Source organism: Nicotiana tomentosiformis, chromosome 6, assembly GCF_000390325.3.
Source record: "Nicotiana tomentosiformis chromosome 6, ASM39032v3, whole genome shotgun sequence".
NCBI classification, from domain to species: Eukaryota; Viridiplantae; Streptophyta; class Magnoliopsida; order Solanales; family Solanaceae; genus Nicotiana; species Nicotiana tomentosiformis.
The window spans coordinates 122,496,736-122,516,419 of record NC_090817.1 but is presented as its reverse complement, the minus strand read 5'-3'; the positions used below and the strand labels follow the sequence as shown (position 1 = coordinate 122,516,419).

Here is a 19,684-nt window from a genome sequence, read left to right as displayed (position 1 = left end):
CGGGGCAATAGAAATCTGATTATACCCCGAATAGCCATCAAGGAAACAATAGTATTCCTGTCCGGCTAACCTGTCAAGCATTTGATCAATGAAGGAGAGGGGGAAGTGATTTTTTCGTGTAGCATTATTCAACTTCCTATAATCTATGCATATTCGCCGACCAGTCACAGTCCTAGTTGGGATTAATTCATTTTGTTCATTCACTACAACAGTCATACCCCCCCCCCCTTTTTTTAGGTACACATTGAACAGGGCTTACCCACTTACTATCGGAGATGGGAAATACTATACCTGTGTCGAGCCACTTAATCACTTATTTTCTTACCACCTCTTTCATGATTGGATTTAGGCGACGTTGATGTTCCATGCTAGGCTTGTGTCCCTCCTCCATGAGTATTTTGTGCATGCAGAATGCAGGGCTAATACCCTTTATGTCAGACATTGTCCAACCAATGGCATGCTTGTGCTCCCTCAGCACCCTTAAGAGCTTTTCTTCCTGCAATTTAGACAAATGAGAAGAAACAATCATTGGTAAAGTGTTAGAACTACCCAAATATGCATAATGAAGATGAAATGGTAAGGGTTTAAGTCCAATTTTGGAGCCTCCTCAACTGAGGGTCTAGGGGGCAGGCCGATTGGCCTATCCAGAGGCTCAAACTGGGATCTTTCTCTTATGTATTCACAAGATGCATCCAAAATTTGCAACATCTCCTCAACCTCTTCTTCCAGTTCCAAGTGATTGAATAACATCAATGCCTTTTCTAGTGCATCTTCTTTAAATGCACTTGGCTCTACGGCTGGTTCATTTATCTTCACCACAGAAATTATGGCCAGGTCCTCGTAATGACGAGGCAACTTAATGGCTCGATATACATTAAAGACCGCGTCTTCATTGTCCACCCTCAGGATCATCTTAGCTTCTCGGACTTTGATAATGGCATCTCCAGTGGCCAAAAGAGGTCGTCCAAAGATGATAGGAACTAACTCATCAGCCTCGTAGTCCAGGATGATAAAATCTGCAGGGAAAATAAACTTCCCAATATGCAGCAAGACATCCTCAATTACCCTCTCAGGATAAACATAAGATCTGTCAGCTAATTGTAGCAGCACCATGGTGGGTCTCGGAGCTCCTAATCCCAATTGTTTGAACACTGACAACGACATCAGATTGATACTTGCACCCAAATCACACAAGGCTCTACCCACATCAATTTCACCAATCCTCATGGGGATTGTAAAACTACCCAGATCCTTAAGCTTTTGTGAAAGCTTATGTTGAATCCTGGAAGTGCACTCCTCAGTAAGTGCGTCGGTCTCAAATTCAGTTAACCTCGTCTTATTTTCCACTATATCCTTAATATATTTTGCATATTTTGGGACCTCACGGAGCATGTCCGCCAAAGGGATGTTCAAGTTTTTCTACTTCAGCATATCTAAATACTTGTGAAATATGTGGTCATCATTCTTCTTTCTCAGTCTTTGAGGAAAAGGAGGTGGCACCCTCTCTGATATTTGCTCAGACTCTGTTTTGTTTCTCTTATCTACCTCTACAGGTTTTGGCACTCTTTCTTCTTCGAGCCCAGACTGCTTCTTTTTCTTTTTAGGCACATCTACTAACTCTCTCCCATTTCTCAACGTCAATGCATTGACTTGAGGATTTTTCTCTGTATCACTTGGGAGAGCTCCAACAGGTCTAATATTCTGATTGTTAGACATTTGCCCAAATTGCCGCTCAAGATTTTTGAACTCTATGCGCAATTGTTGATTCTCAGCCATAACTTTCTGATTGTCTAGCAAGAGCTTTTTCATCATGTCAGTCAAACTCTCTTCTGATTGCTGTGGAGGTTGAGGTGGATGATTATAATTCGCTTGAGGCCTGATGTTCTGATTTCCACCCCAAGAGAAGTTAGGATGATTCCTCCAGTTCATATTGTATATGTTACCATATTGAGCATTTTGATTCATCTGCCCTCTAGCTTGTTGCCCCACGTAGTAGATGGATTCAGGATTCACAGGGCATATGTCACTTGTGTGACCTTCACCACATAACTCGCAGCAAGTAGACATTTGTTGCACATGCTGCATCTGTTGTGCTTGGTGCATTGTCATCTTATTCATCTGATTTTCTAATCTCGCTATATCTGCCCTCATGGCTGAGAAATCATCAAGCTCGATCACACCTGCTGCCTTTTGTTTAAGTGCTCTTCGTGGTTCCCCATCTCCTTGCCAATTATTATCATTAGCAGTGAAATTGTTTAGTATGATCTGGATCTCACTATACGGTCTTGCCATGCAACTACCCCCCACATGTTGAGTCAAGATTCATCTTTGATGCCTCGTCCAACCCATCAACGAAAGTGTGACCCAATACCTCATCAGTCTGACAATGATGTGGGGAGTCTAGTAGTAGCTTCTTGTATCTTTCCCAAGCTTGACAAAGAGTCTAGCCATCTCGTTGTTGAAACTCAAGAATCTGGCTCCTCAGCGACTTTGTCTTCTTAGTGGGAAAAAACTTAATTAAGAATTTCCTTGCTAGATCATCACAATTGTGGATTGAGTTCGTGGGCTCCTTTTGCAACCATTCCTAAGCTTCCCCTAGGAGTGAAAAAGGAAACAGTGTCAGCCTAGTCCTCGGAAATGTTCGGATAATTGTAAGTGTATGTGTATAAAATACACATAAAATCTCTACTTTACTCCCAATTTCGTCTTCAACGTACCTACACATAAAATAAACTCAATTAAGCACAAATATAGTATAGTTTTGCATTAAAGCAGCAAAATGTAAGGTAAGTAATAATGCACTAAAAATATGGAATCATAGCCAAACATAAGAAATCACTCGGATAAATAGTCATTCGCGAAAGGGGATATCCTATAATTATAATAGAACAAGGTGTTGTGTCACATTCTCCTGTAGCAATTTCATTAGAATTTAGCATAGTAGTCGATTCAGGTACCAACGACATGGACATTGAAGATTCATAAAACCGATCCCAACTTTCTAGGAATTGAGGCATAGTAGTTGTTATTGTAGTCGATTGATCAGGTACCAATTGCACCTGATTGTTCCCCATACCATAACCCCTGCCACCAGTTAGTAGTTCAAGAAAACTTGTAGCCTTGACTTCAGATTCCATAAATGCAATATTATGCTCCTCATTAACAGTAAAAGAACAACCTTCTTCTTCTTGATCTTGTGTCTGGATCTTCTCCAATAGTGTGTCACAGCCCATATTTTCATCCGATCTAACCATTATTTCAGGCACATTAAATTCTTGCATCGCGTTCTCAAAGTCAGCGATCATAGATTCTTGAAATTGAGAAAAAGTAGTTAGCCCCAACGACGAACCATTCTCTACACCAGTAGCCTCGTGACTTTGCACCTTAGATTCCTCCATTGGTTCTTCAACATAATAGATAGGAGTGATCATCTCAGTATATTCCTGATCCATCAAAGGCTTAACCGAATTTATCCCAACAGTTTCCACCATTAATGGTTCAACAGATTCTACTATTGCTTTCTCAACAAAATAGTCCTGATCCATCAATGGCTGATCAACATAATTATTTATATCAGAAGTCACCTCAGTATCCACCTTCTCTTGTTCAGAACATGACTCCATAGTAGTTGTCACATTACTAGTCTGACTAAAATTACAAGTAGTACTTCTTTTGGGCAACTTTTTTATGGCACAAATAACATAATCTTTACGCTCAGAATTACTGAACTTATTAAGAATAGGATCAGACAACACATATTCCTTCATTAGCCACTTACCATCATTATAATCATCAGAATTAATACGCTTATTATTATTCTTCTCAGTATAACACATACTCTTCATTCGTCCAATAATCAAATCTTTTTTCCTCTGATCACAACTCTTTATAGTAACAGCTCTTCCCTTATCTTGTTGTTTCCAAGTTCCACCTCTTTTTCCTACAATCCTACTAAACTTTCCCTTGTTCTTCTTCCTTGGTGTAATAAAGTAACGGTAAATACTTGTGTCCCAATTATCTTCTACTCCTCCAGTAGAATGGCCATGGCTGTAAGTTACCCAAGGTTCTTGTTTGTAAACATCATACATTGCAATAAAACCATTGTCATGCAATTCTTGCTTAGCAACAAACCTCAAAAGAAATTTCACTAACTCTGAATCCGTCGGTCGAAATCGATACCCTTCTCCAAGATTATCTAACTCCATCATATTCATTATTGTTTCGTGAATATGAAGATGACAAAAACGCAGCGGCCGAGACTAGAGAGTTTTGAGTGATAAAATAGGGCTATATATATGACTTAGGAGTTTAGATACTTTGTATTTATAGAACAAAAAGTTGATTATGATCAACGGCAATGAGTTCGATTTTAGGGAAGTACGTGAAGCCCAAGTATATTCAACAAATTTTACCTGAAATCCTTGCCTTTGTAAGAAACCAAACGTGTAACAATTTAGGAAACACTCTTTAATCCAGATTATCTATGGTTGAATAACACTGGTTTATATGAATAGCATGTTCCCACAATACTACTCGCCTGCCCATAATATATCAATCCTATATTCCTATGGTATTAAGTCTATCATTAACGAATATAATACGGTACTCAATTAAGCAAGACTGTTAGGTATATTCCTATCCTAACCGTGAAATCGTCCCCCGAGCCACGGGTTCAGAAACAAGCTCTCTCTAATACTACTCTAATCTAAACACGACTTTCCCCAAGCATAGCATATATAGTAGGGTGAATTGGTAGCTACAACAATTCACAAGTTAAAACTAGAATTAAAGAAACAACCACAAGATGATAATCCGAATTAACGAAGATGTAATTAATAAACGTTAATAATCATGTCAACCACAACCCTAGAACTAGAGTGCTTAGTCACTCATGTTCGTAGTAACAATTTTTCAAGTATTTTGCATAAACAAATTACAAAGAAAAGATAAAGGAATGAAGAACTCGATGATTTTCTCCTCCAAAAGTTGTTCCACGTGATGTTCTTACCTCCGGTCGCAAAAACTCCTCTAAAAATGATGTTTAATGACTATTTATATGTGTAGGGAAAAAGTCTAAATGAAATAACCAAGTCCAAAATAAAAAAGGAGACAAAATGGGCTTTAGAACGCGGAACACCCTCGCTACAGGCCTCGCGGCGCGAGACAAAACACGAGCTTCATCTCGCTGTAGCCCGTGCGACGCAAGCTATGGTTTAATCCTCGCCTCGCTAAAACTAATTACAACAAGTTCAAAACTGGTTCTATTTGTCTAGTTCAAAGTATATAAAGGTCAAGGGGTGTTTTATTCAACATCATTATCACCGTCTGATGAAATTTTATTTACAAGACGGTATAGAGAATGGTCTTGTAGAGGACGGGAGGAACGATCACGGGAGGACGGGAGGAACGATCACGGGAGGACGGGAGGAACAATCACAAGCAGGACAGGAGGAACGATCACGTAGAGGTTGACCCTTTGGCGATGACTCACGAGACCGGGGCAACGGAAAAGCTCCAGTAGATAGGAGAGTTCTGATCTGAGCTTGCATGCTAAGGAATTGAGCATCTCTAAGCCTTTCTCTTTCCTTGGCCGCTTCTAGCTCGGATGTGATCTTTGTCACTGTCTCCCGCATAGCGGAGAGGCTCTCCCTATTAAATTGCTTGCCTTGCGAGGAAGTCCCTATTCCTTGCATTCCACACTTATAGCGATAGATTGGGAAGGTGTTCCATCACATCAAAGAAACCACATGGAAATATTTTTTCCATCTTAGTAGAAGTTACACGAATGTTCTTATCCATCCGAAGTAGGTTTTCTTCCCTTAATGTGGTAGAACACAAGTCTTTAAAAAACAAACTAATCTCTGTGATGGGTTTCCAGATTCTTTCAGGCAAACCACAAAATGCAATAGGCACTAAGGTCTCCATGAAAACATGACAGTCATGGCTTTTCAAATGGCTCAACTTCCCTACCTCCATATCTACTTTTTTTCCGAGATTCGACGCATAACCCTTAGGCATCTTTAATTTCGTAACCCAATCACAAATTTGTCGTCTTTCCTCCAAAATGAATGTGTAACTTGCTTTGGGCTTGGACACCTTACCATAGTTTGCTGTCTGCAAGTATAATTCAGGCCGCCTGCAATATTCTTGTAAGTCCATTCTAGCCTTCGGGTTATCTTTTGTTTTACCTTTAACATCCATCACTATGTTGAACAAATTGTCAAAATAATTCTTCTCAATATGCATGACATCAAGGTTGTGTAAGAGAAGATTATCCTTCCAATAAGGCAACTCCCAAAATATACTCTGTTTCGTCCAATTATGAGTAACACCATATCTGGCAAATCTATAAGGTGGAGCCTCGGTAACTTTACTGAAGTTCTGGACCCTCTCCAAAATTTCCTCACCTGAAAGTATCGGAGGTGGAGAATCATATTCCACTTTATTCTTTTTGAATGCATTTTTCATCCTTCTAAACTCATAATCATCAGGCAAGAATTGACGGTGACAATCAAACCATGATTGCTTTCGGCCGTGTTTTAAAGTGAACGCTTTACCATTTTCCATGCAGTAAGGACAAGCTAGCTTCCCAGCAGTCATCCACCCAGACAACATTCCATATCAGGAAAATCGTTAATAGTCCACATTAAATTAGCACGCAAATTAAAATTTTTCTTGGTTGATATGTCATATGTTTCAACACCATCATACCATAACTATTTTAGCTCATCAATCAAAGGTTGTAAATATACATCAATCAAACTTTTCGGATTACGTGGACCGGTAATAATACAATTTAAGAATATATATGGACTAGTCTGTGATGACCCAAAATGTCATCTTTAAATTTAAAAAGTAATTTTGTGTTCTAAGACCTCGAAAAGCACCATTTATCATTCATCGAATTGCGTGCACAGTCCAAAATAATTGCCAAAAAGTTTTTATGTGAAAAATGGATTAAAATGTGAAATAGAGCTTTAAAACTTAACTAAGTTGACTTTGGTCTACATTTTTAGAAAACGGACCTGGATCAGTGTTTTGATAGTTCCGGTAGCTCCGTATCGTGAAATGGGACTTGGGCGGATGCCCGAAATTTAATTTGGAGGTCCCTAGCTCAAGTTATGGCCATTTAACGGAACTAAAAATTTAAAGGCTAAAGACTTCCAAGTTTGACCACGGGGTTGACTTTTTTATATCAGGGCCGGAATCCGATTCTGAAAATGTGAATAGCTATGTTATATCATTTATGACTTGTGTGCCAAATTTCAAGTCATTCCGGATTCATTTAATATGTTTTGGCACAAAATTTGCAAATTGAAAAGTTTAAAACTCAAAGTCCGAATCGAGGTGTGAATTGCAATTTCGATGTTATTTGATGTGATTTGAGACCCCGAGTAAGTCTGTATTATGTTACAGGACTTGCTGGGATATTTGGATAAGGTTCCGAGGGGCTCGAGTGAGTTTCAGATAGGCCACGTGATGTTTTGAACTTAGAAAATTTTGCTGGTATAACTGAACCTGTTGCAGGCCTCTGATCTCGCAATTGCGAGATCAGACATCACAAATGCGAACCAAGATGGTATGGCAATTGCGAGATTTTTATCGCAATTGTGAAGAAAGCCTAGGCCAGCAGTTCTCGCAGTTGCGAGTTTATCTTCGCAATTGCGAAGGGCCAATTGTCGCAAATGCGACATAATCTTCGCATTTGCGAAGGCAGCGGGATTGTGAAGGGCATCACAATTGCAAGTGTTTCTTCGTATTTGCGAAGCTCAGGTCGCAATTGCGACACCTGCAGCCAAACAAAATGACTTTTGGACGGGATTTTTGATTCATTTCCCAAATCTTCAAAACCTAAGACATCAAGAGGCGATTTTGGGTGATTTTCACGGGAAAACATTGGGGTAAGTGTTCCTTATCCTATATTGATTATATTTCATAATTTCATACTCATTTATATCATGAATCCATGAATTTATGAAAGAAAAATCAGATTTTTCTAAAATCTTCCAAAAACGAAAAATTAAGATTTGAAGGTCCATTTGATATCGGAATTGGATAATTTTTATATGGTTGGACTCGTCTCAGAATGAGTGTTCGGATTTCGTAAGGTTTTTTGAGATTTGAGATGTGGGTCCCACTGCCGAATATTTTAATGAATTTCGGATTTTATCCGAAAAATTAGTAAATTCATATGGAATTAATTCCTATGATTAGTATTCAATATATCGAATTTTATGTGAATAGATTTGAAGCTTTTGGAGACAAATTTAAAAGAAAAAGTTGTGGTTAAGTAATTGATTGGAATTTGCAAAGCGAGGTAAGTGTCGTGGTTAACCTTGACTTGAGGGAATAGAACTCTTAAATTATTTGTTATGTGAAATGTATGTGAACGATGTATAGGCAAGGTGACGAGTGTCTATACGTCGTCAAATTAATTATTTGCCTGCTTACTTAAAAAATCATAAATTGTTTTAAAACATAATATAATTATTATAATAATTGTGTCTCTCCTATTCTTTGTCAAATATTAATTCTTGAATTTCTGCATTAATTGTTACATGCTATTTGAATTATGTGTTTTAATTGTTATTTGACATTTAGCATATTAAATATTAAACTGCCTATTTTCTCCTTGATTTCCATAATAATCTGCTATTTTTCATTGTTTGTTTCATAATTAAATTATAATTATTGTATGCTTGTTGTCTTATAATTTTATATTAATTGTTGCATTTATTGGGAAAGTATCTTCCATAAGAATTGGTAAATGAATATATTGGAGGATCGGGTTGCACACCGCAACAAACTTATGAAAAGTCCATATTGGAGGATCGGATTGGACGCTGCAACAAACTTATGAAAAGTCCATATTGGAGGATCGGGTTGCACGCCGCAACAGACTTATGAAAAGTCCATATTGGAGGATCGGGTTGCACGCCGCAACAGACTTATTAAAAGCCCATATTGGAGGATCGGGTTGCAGGCCACTACAGACTTATTTAAAAATCGACATACATATATATATATATATATATTGGGGGATCAGGTTGCACGCCGCAACAGATTTGATTAAAGGAATATATTGTGAGAGCGGGTTGCACACTGCAACAGAATTGAATGTGAATATATTGCGAGAGCGGGTTGCACGCTGCAACATAATTGGTTTAAATGATAATGGATTATGACTGCTGAGTTGGCTTCAATTATTATAAATGATTTACCTATTTTATTTCTATTATTTGTTGTTGTCATTAATATTGTGTACAGGTTAATGTAAGTGAACCGCCTTAGCCTCGTCACTACTTCGTCGAGGTTAGGCTCAGCACTTACCAGTACATGGGGTCGGTTGTACTGATACTACACTCTGCATTTCTTGTGCGGATTTTGGAGTTGGTCCCAGCGGCGTACCATACACTTGCTCGGATTTCAACTATTCAGAGGAGACTCGAGGTATAACTGCATGGCGTCCGCAGTTCTGAAGTCCACGTCTATTTTACTTTAGCTTTGTGTTTATTTGCAGACAGCTTTATTTTATTTAGACCTTTATTTGTATTATTCTAAAAGCTCGTGCACTTGTGATACCAATTATGGGATGGTATTTAGACACCGTTATTTTTATGGATTATTTTACTATATTTCAAACCTTGCTTCCATTTTTGGTTCCTTGATTATTAATAATGTAAAGATTGTTTAAAAATTGGTTAATATTATTCTAACAAATGAAATGTTAGGCGCCATCACGGTCCGAAGGTGGAACTTTCGGGTCATGACAGTTGGTATCAGAGAACTAGGTTACATAGGTCTCACGAGTCACGAGCAAGCTTAGTAGAGTCTGAAGGATCGGTACGGTGACATTTGTACTTATCTCTCAGAGGATATGAAGTTTAGGAACAATATCACTTCTTTCTTATTCTGTCGTGCGATTTTATTCTATCATCGATGATTGAACCATTCTACTCTTATTCTCTCACAGATGGTGAGAACACGTAATACCTCTACCGATGGTCAGGGACCAGAACCCCCAGTGGCAACTACGGCCAGGGGTAGAGGTCGAGGCCGAGGTCGTGCTAGAGGCCGAGGCAGAGGCCGAGGTAGAGCTCAGTCCAGAGCTCGAGCAGCTGCACCTGTTAAGAACCTCAGGTGGACCTTCAGGAGGAGGTTCCAGTTCAGAATGTACCAGTTGGACCAGTTCAGGTTCCGGAAAGATTCATAGCCACTCCAGTACTCCAGGACGCTCTAGTCCGTTTGGTAAGTCTTATGGAGGGCGTGGCCCAGAATGGTACATTTCCAATGGCACCAGCAGTCTCACAGGCTGGGGGAGGAGCACCAACTCCCACTACTCCCGCTCCAGAGCAGATGGCCCCCCAAAATTAGGCTCCAGCAACCCCGCCAGTTAGGGTAGTTCAGCCAGTTGTTGCGGCACAGATCGGTGATAGGCCCGCCATGTCTTTTGAGGCCTTATTGAGACTGGATAATTTTACCAAGCTCTTTCCAGTTCACTTCAGTGGTACACCTTCTGAGGACCCACAGGATTATCTTGAACACTGCCATGAAATGTTGCGGAACATGGGTATAGTTGAGACCAATGGGGTTGACTTTGCAGTATTTGAGATGACGGGTTCCGCCAAGAGATGGTGGAGAGATTATACATTAACCAGACTAGTTAGATTGCCTGCACTTACATGGGAGCAGTTCTCTCAGCTATTTCTAGAAAAGTTCCTCCCTATCACACTGAGAGAGGAATTTCGCAAGCAATTTGAGCGTCTACAGCAGGGCAGTATGACTGTTACTCAGTATGAGTCCCGTTTTGTGGATTTGGCCTATCATGCTCTCATTTTACTACCTACGGAGGGAGAGAGAGTGAGGAGGTTTATTGAGGGACTCACTCACCCTATCATACTTCAGATGGCCAAGGAGAGTGAAAGTGACATTTCTTTTCAGGTGGACGCTAATGTCGCAAGGAGGATCGAGATGGTTCTTGCACAGGAGAGAGGGCAGAGGTCCGATAAGAGGCCTCATCAGTTTGGTGGTTTCAGTGGTGCCTCGTCTGGAGGCAGGGGTAATTTTGGTAGGGGTCATCCTCCCAAACCATTTCATTCAGCACTTCATGTATCTCCCGGTGCTTCAGGGAGTCACGGTCCTATTATGCCTTACTCTGGGCAGCCAGTATTCAGTGCACATTCAACTCCTATAAGTGCATCACCACTCCAGAGTTACTACAGTGGTCATCCGGCCAATTTGGGTTAGCTTCAGCTTCAGCCGCCACGACATGAGGATGGGTGTTATGAGTGTGGAAACATTGGTCACATCAGGAGGTATTGCCCTAGATTGGCGAGTAACAGATCTCGGCAAGATTCTCTTGCCTTCATACCGGCACCGATTGCTTCACCGCCTTCTCAACCAGCTAGAGGTAGGGGTCAGGCAGCTAGAGGTGGAGGTCAGGCCATTAGAGGTGGAGGTCAGACTGTTAGAGGTGGAGGCCAGCCAGTTAGAGACCGTCCCAGAGACATAGTTCAGAGTGGTGGGCCCCACCCCTGATTTTATGCTTTTCCGGCTAGGCCTGAGGCCGAGTCATCTGATGCTGTGATCATAGGTATTATTCTAGTTTGCCATAGAGATGCTTCACTTCTATTTGATTTGATCCAGGATCTACATATTCCTATGTGTCCTCCTATTTTGCTTCATATTTGGTTGTGCCTTGTGATTCGCTGGGTGCTTTTGTGTGTGTATCTACACCGGTGGGAGACTCTGTTGTAGTAGATCATGTCTATCGTTCGTGTGTGGTTACTATTGGTAATCTTGAGACTAGTGTGGATCTTCTACTTCTTGATATGATGGATTTTGATGTCATCTTGGGTATGGATTGGTTGTCCCCTTATCATGCTATATTAGATTCTCATGCCAAGATAGTGACCCTAGCTATGCCGGGGTTACCTCGGTTAAAGTGGAAAGGAACTCCTGGCCATTTTGCCAGTAGGGTTATTTCTTATATGAAAGCTCGGCGTATGGTAGAGAAAGGATGTCTAGCCTATTTGGCTTATATTCGCGATCCCAGTGCGGATGTCCCTTTTATGCACTCAGTACTAGTTGTTCGTGAATTTCCAGAAGTATTTCCTGCAGATTTGTCGGGAATGCCACCCGACAGAGATATTGACTTCTGTATTGATTTGGCTCCGGGCACTCAACCCATTTTTATTCCACCATACTGTATGGCCCCGCCAGAGTTGAAAGTATTGAAAGAGCAGTTACAAGACTTGCTTGAACAGGGATTCATTAGACCTAGTGTTTTGCCCTGGGGTGCACCAGTATTATTTGTAAAGAAGAAAGATGGCTCTATGCGGATGTGTATAGATTATCGGTAGTTGAACAAAGCCTCTATCAAAAACAAATATCCGCTGCCAAGAATTGATGACTTATTTGATCAGATTCAGGGTGCCAAGGTATTTTTGAAGATCGATTTGAGGTATGGTTACCATCAGCTGAAGATTAGGGCATCTGGTGTCGCTAAAACAGCTTTTCGAACTCGGTATGGGCATTACGAATTCCTAGTGATGTCATTTGGGTTGACAAATGCCCAGCAGCATTTATGGATTTGATGAATCGGGTGTTCAAGCCTTATTTGGATTCTTTTGTGGTTGTATTCATTGATGATATCTTGATTTACTCCAGCAGTCGAGAGGAGCATGAGTTTTGGTTAGACTCAGTTGCCTTTTTGGGGCATATTGTATCGGCAGAAGGCATAAAGGTGGATCCTAAGAAGATTGAGGCTGTTCAGAATTGGCCTAGACCTACTTCAGTTACAGAGATCCGGAGTTTCCTGGGTTTAGCAGGTTATTATCGTCGGTTCGTGGAGGGGTTTTCATCTATAGCAAGCCCATTGACCAGATTGACCCAGAAAGGTGTCCCATTCAGATATTCAGATGAGTGTGAGGTGAGCTTTCAGAAGCTCAAGACCGCTTTGACTATGGCGCCAGTGTTGGTATCACCCACAGGTTAAGGATCGTATACGGTATATTGTGACGCATCTCACATTGGGCTTGGTGTAGTATTTATGCAAGATGGAAAGGTAATTGCATATTTATCGCGACAATTGAAAATTCACGAGAAGAATTATCATGTTCATGACTTAGAATTGACATCCATTATTCATGCATTGAAGATTTGGAGGCATTACCTCTACGGTGTCTCGTGTGAGGTATTTACTAATCATCGTAGCCTTCAGTATCTGTTCAAACAAAAGGATCATAATTTGAGACAGAGAAGATGGTTGGAGTTGTTGAAAGACTATGATATCACCATTTTGTATCACCCCGGAAAGGCCAATGTGGTGGCCGATGCTTTGAGTAGAAAGGCTGTGAGTATGGGCAGTTTTGCGTATATTCCAGTTGGTGAGTGACCATTAGCTGAAGATGTTCTGACTTTGGCTAATCAATTCGTGAGGTTAGATGTTTCAGAACACAGTCAGGTTCTAGCTTGCACAGTAGCTCGGTCTTCTTTATATGAGCGCATCAGAGAGAGGCAGTATGATGATCCTTATTTACTTGTCCTTAAGGACACGGTGCGGCACGGTGATGTCAAACAGGTTGCTGTAGGGGAAGATGGGCGAATTCAGGGTCGTATTTGTGTGCCTAATATGAATGGGCTTCGTGAATTAATTCTTGAAGAAGCACACAGTTCCATGTATTCTATTCATCCAGGTACCGCCAAAATGTATCAAGATTTGCGGCAACATTATTGGTGGAGGAGAATGAAAAAGGATATAGTTGCATATGTAGCTCGGTGTTTGAATTGTCAGCAAGTTAAGTACGAGCATCAGAGACCTGGTGGTTTGCTTTAGAAGTTAGAAATTTCTGAGTGGAAGTGGGAGCGTATCACTATGGATTTTGTTGTTGGGCTCCCACGGACGCAGAGAAAATTTGACGCAGTTTGGGTCATTGTGAACAGGTTGACCAAGTCAGCACATTTCATTCCAGTGGCAGTTACCTATTCTTCAGAGAGGTTAGCTGAAATTTACATTCGTGAGATTATCCGCCTTCACGGTGTGCCCGTGTCTATTATTTTAGATCGAGGTACGCAGTTTACCTCATATTTGTGGAGGGTTGTACAACATGAGTTAGGCACGTGGGTTGAGTTGAGTACAGCATTTCATCCACATACAGACGGACAGTCAGAGCGCACCATTCAGATATTGGAAGATATGCTTCGCGCTTGTGTTATTGACTTTGGAGGTTCTTGGGATCATTTCTTGCCACTTGCGGAGTTTGCTTAAAATAATAGCTAACAGTCGAGCATTCAGATGGCTCCATATGAGGCATTATACGGAAGGCGATACCGATCTCCAGTTGGTTGGTTTGAACTGGGAGAGGCTCGGTTGTTGGGTACCGATTTGGTACAGGATGCCTTGGATAAGGTCAAGATTATTCAGGATCGACTTCGTACAGCTCAGTCTAGGCAAAAGAGTTATGCCGACCATAAAGTTTGTGGTATTACATTTATGGTTGGAGAAAGAATATTGCTCCGGGTTTCACCTATGAAAGGTGTAATGAGGTTCGGAAAGAAGGGCAAGTTGAGCCCTAGGTATATCGGACACTTTGAAATTCTTGAAAGGGTGGGTGAAGTAGCTTACAGGCTTGCATTACCACCTAGTTTATCAGCAGTTCATCTGGTGTTCCATGTGTCTATGCTCCGGAAATATCATGGTGATTCGTCCCATGTGTTACATTTCAGCTCAGTCCAATTGGACAAAGATTTGACTTACGAGGAGGAGCCGGTGGCTATTCTAGCCCAGCAGGTCCGACAGTTGAGGTCTAAGAGTTATCCTTCAGTTTGGGTGCAATGGAGAGGTCAGCCGGTAGAGGCATCTACCTGGGACTCCGAGTCGAACATGCGGAGTAAATATCCAAACCTTTTCTCCAGCTCAGGTATTTTTTTTCTAACTCCGTTCGAGGACGAACGTTTGTTTTAAAGGTGGAGAATGTGATGACCCAAAATGTCATCTTTAAATTTAATAAGTAATTATGTGTTCTAAGACCTCGAAAAGCACCATTTATCATTCCTCGAATTGCGTGCCCAGTCCGAAAAATTTTCCAAAAAGTTTTTATGTGAAAAATGGATTAAAATGTGAAATAGAGCTTTAAAACTCAATTGAGTTGACTTTGGTCAACATTTTTAGCAAACGGACCCGGATCAGTGTTTTGACAGTTCCGATAGCTCCGTATCGTGATTTGGGATTTGGGCGTATGCCCAGAATTTAATTTGGAGGTCCCTAGCTCAAGTTATGGCCATTTAACGGAACTAGCAATTTAAAGGCTAATGACTTTCAAGTTTGACCACGGGGTTGACTTTTTGATATCGGGGCCGGAATTTGATTCTGGAAATGTGAATAGCTCCGTCATGTCATTTATGACTTGTGTGCCAAATTTGAAGTCATTCCGGATTCATTTAATATATTTTGACACAAAATATGCAAATTGAAAAGTTTAAAACTCAAAGTCCGAATCGAGGTGTGAATTGCAATTTCGATGTTATTTGATGTGATTTGAGACCCCGAGTAAGTCCGTATTATGTTACGGGACTTGTTGGGATATTTGGATAAGGTTCCGAGGGGCTCGGGTGAGTTTCGGATAGGCCACGGGATATTTTTGTCACGACCCAATTTTCCCTCCGTTTGGGTATCGTGATGGCACCTAGTCTTAGGGACTAGGTAAGCCTAACAATAATTAAAACAACATTATTTAACTAGAATCTCTTAAAATTCCCAAAACCGGTTATACAAGTCATAAGCTCTACAGTGTGTTTGCTAGAAAACTTCTATATACAACTGTCCAGAATAAGAATAAATAGTGCAAAACGAAAAGGTTAAAGGTGACTCCAAAGCCTGCGAACGCAGCAGCAGGTTTACCTTGAGTCTCCGCAGCAACAGTCCACACCGCTAGCTAACGAACAAGTACATGGATCTGCACAAAAATGTGCAGAAGAGTAGCATGAGCTCACCACAGCGGTGCCCAGTAAGTATCAAGACTAACCTCGGTGGAGTATTGACGAGGAACAGTCAAGACACTCACAGGTCTAATAAACTAAACAGATATAAGTACATGAAAAACAGAAGTATGATGTCACATAAAGACTATGAAATATGGCTCATAGTACAATGATGGAAATAAGGAAGGAAACAACAAGTATCAGCGGAATATCATGAAAATGACACAGAAAGGTGAATGGAACACAACCTAAATCCGAAATCACAAATACAGAAAGGACAAGTAATAATTCAGCAACTCCAACCGCTTTTACATCAAGTTTTAGTCAACAACTCTACGAGGTACCGAACCTCAGACAAATCACAACTCACGGGTCTCAATACCTGAACTCTAACACTTAGCATCATGTACCCTCATAACATCTCATAACCGCACTGATGACTCACGTGCCAAATAGAGCCATTCTCACATAGAAGGCAAGTAAACAAGGGTGAGTCCGAGACTAGAGACTATCATATTCATTGTTTCTTGAATATGAATATGAAAAAAACGAATAAAAGAGAAGTGTATAATACCAGCGGCCGAGACTAGAGAGTTTTGAGTGATAAAATAGGGCTATATATCAGACTTAGGAGTTTAGATACTTTGTATTTATAGAACAAAAAGTTGATTATGATCAACGGCAATGAGTTCAAAGTGACCCATAATCTCAGGCTTCACAATTGCCTGAGTCATATTAGCAATATTGGGCCTTGCAGCTTCTATCACCGCGCGCCCTTCATTACCTTCCATCTCTATTGGTTGTGATTGAACTACGATGTCCAACTCTCTTTCAATTCTTGTTCTAGCTTCAACTTCCCTCCTCACCCTATGAAGTGTTCTTTCGATCCCAGGATCAAGAGGAAGGATATTGTTTGCGCTTCTACTCCTCTGCATTCAAGAGAACAGCCTGCGTTATCACAAATAAAGCAAACTAAAAATTAAAACTTGAACAAATAACGAATAAAAGCTTAACTTAGATAAACAATCAATAACTAAGTCCCCGGCAACTGCGCCAAAAACTTGTTGGTTTCCCAAGTACACGCAAGTATACGTAGCCGTCAAGTAATAAAGTGACTCGAAAGTTGGATGTCGAACCCACAGAGACTTAGATCAATTTTCAACTAAGCAAACTAAAATCAATTAATTATCCAAGATATTTAAGAGTGATGTTTTTCTATTAATCTACTATTGCGGAAATTAAACAAGTAACAACTAATTTATCAAGAATGCAAATGTGTATGATGAGATTTTAATTCAGAGGAGGTGAAAATTCCAGGGTTGTGGTTGGTTTATCAATCCTATTAAGTTCAATAATCACACTCGTTAATCCAGATTATCTATGGTTGCTAATTAAAAGGATCGTTTATATGAATAGCATGTTCCCACAATGCTACTCACCTGCTCGCAATATATCAATCCTATATTCCTATGGTATTGAGTCTATCATGAACGAATATAATACGGTATTCAATTAAGAAAGATTGTTAGCTATATTCCTATCCTAACCGCGAAATCATCCCCTGAGCCACAGGTTCAGAAACAAGCTCTCTCTAATTCTACTCTAATCTAAACACGGCTTTCCCCAAGCATAGCATAGATAGCAGGGTGAATTGGTAGCTATAACAATTCACAAGTTAAAACTAGAATTAAATAAACAACCACAAGATGATAATCTGAATTAACGAAGATGTAATTAATAAACGTTATTAATCATGTCAACCACAACCCTAGAACTAGAGTGCTTAGTCACTCATGTTCGTAGTAATAATTTTCCAAGCGTTTTGCATAAACAAATTGAAAAACTCGATGATTTTCTCCTCCAAAAGTTGTTCCACGTGATGTTCTTGCCTCCGGTCACAAAAACTCCTAAAAAAATGGTGTTTAATGACTATTTAGATGTGTAGGGAAAAAGCCTAGACGAAATAATCAAGTTCAAAATCAAAAAAGAGATAAAATAGGTTTTAAAACCCGGAACACCCTCGCTACAAGCCTCGCGGCATGAGGAAAAACTTGAGCTTCATCTCGTTGCAGCCCGTGCGACGCAAGCTGTGTCGCGTACTTTAATCCTCGCCTCGCCTGCTCTAACGCGAGCAAAGTAGCTCGCTACACCTACTGCTGTTTCGATTCAATTTTGTTGCCTAACATTTCCAATTCACGTTTTTGTTTCTTTTTTCATTTGTTTTTTTTGTCTTCTTTTGATTTGTCTCTTTTATCTTCCTTTGTAATGTTAAGCTTTAATTCTTATATATCCACTAATTAAATAATCATAACTTCATTCTTGTTGTGTATAAAATACACATAAAATCTCTACTTTGTTCCCAATTTCGTCTTCAACGTACCTACACATAAAATAAACTCAATTAAGCACAAATATAGTATAGTTTAGCATTAAAGCCCCAAAATGTAATTATATAGTTTAGCATTAAAGCCCCAAAACTCAATTAAGCACTTGGATAAATAGTCATTCGCGAAAGGGGATATCCTATAATTATATTAGATCAATATACAATTTGTTACAAGAAACTGTTTGATTCTTAATGGTAAAATACTTGCACGAAAGTTATATCAAATACGAATTGTCTTTATACGATTTTATTTGTGTGCGTGCGCGCAACTAATTAAAAGGAACCGAACATGATCTTGTTTTTCATTATCAGTTTCATGTGATTTTTTCTAGACCAAGTGAATTAGAAATGTCTCAAAATTGCCCACTTAATGTTTGGCGTTATTATCACTTGCCACTAAGATTTTAGTGGAAAAGTTAAGTAAAAGGATAATATGAAGATGAAAAAAACGCAGCGGCCGAGACTAGAGAGTTTTGAGTGATAAAATAGGGCTATATATATGACTTAGGAGTTTAGATACTTTGTATTTATAGAAGAAAAAGTTGATTATGATCAACGGCAATGAGTTCGATTTTAGGGAAGTACGTGAAGCCCAAGTATATTCAACAAATTTTACCTGAAATCCCTGCCTTTGTAAGAAACCAGCCATTTTTTTTAATGTACTGGTTCAAATATGGAATTCGAAGTGCTAACATGTTGAAGTTGTAATTGAACTCAACTGATAAGTACTCAACAAAACATCCATCACAGCCTACCATCTTCCAGATTTACCAAGCACATACAGTCCAACTTATGAGCCATATCTTATGTTCATTTGAAGAAAAAGCACAGCAGTTGCATTCACAACTGTTGCAAAGGCTGTTGAGGCTACCAACTCATGTTATAAAAGCAACAAATAGCACGAATGTTGAGGCTACACTTAGAATTTAAATTGCATTCACGACTAAAATGTTATACAACACTAGTCATATTTCCAAAAGTTGAATAGAATTGCAACAAAGCTTGAATATAACTTCTTAAAATAATGTCAACTAGTGACCCAAAAAAGACAGAATAATTAATATAAGTCTGGATACTTAGCAAAATACATGAACTCAAAATAGCATAATCCTAACACAACTATATTCTTGAGGATGCTCTTTTGCATTATGGTGCTGGAGGGGCTGGACTTGCAACTGAAGAGGTAGGTGATGAAGATCCAATTTGGTTTCTCATGTTTGCACTTAGTTGTTGTAGCTGGGAAGTTGTAATAGCATTTCTGCCTTTAAACTTAAGCCCAGAAGGTTTAAAATCAAGATCAATATTGACTGCACTAGT

At 39.8% G+C, this 19,684-nt stretch overlaps 1 protein-coding gene across 1 annotated transcript; it reads right to left on the bottom strand.

Moving 5' to 3' along the window:
* Positions 1-313: 313 nt before the first annotated feature.
* LOC138894692 (uncharacterized) lies at positions 314-1,392 on the bottom strand. The gene is made up of 2 exons (XM_070179415.1): positions 550-1,392; positions 314-496 (listed from the first exon to the last, which is right to left on the bottom strand). The coding sequence occupies exons 1-2, from the start codon at positions 1,390-1,392 to the stop codon at positions 314-316; spliced, it is 1,026 nt and encodes a 341-aa protein (XP_070035516.1).
* Between the last annotated feature and the right edge of the window lie 18,292 nt (positions 1,393-19,684).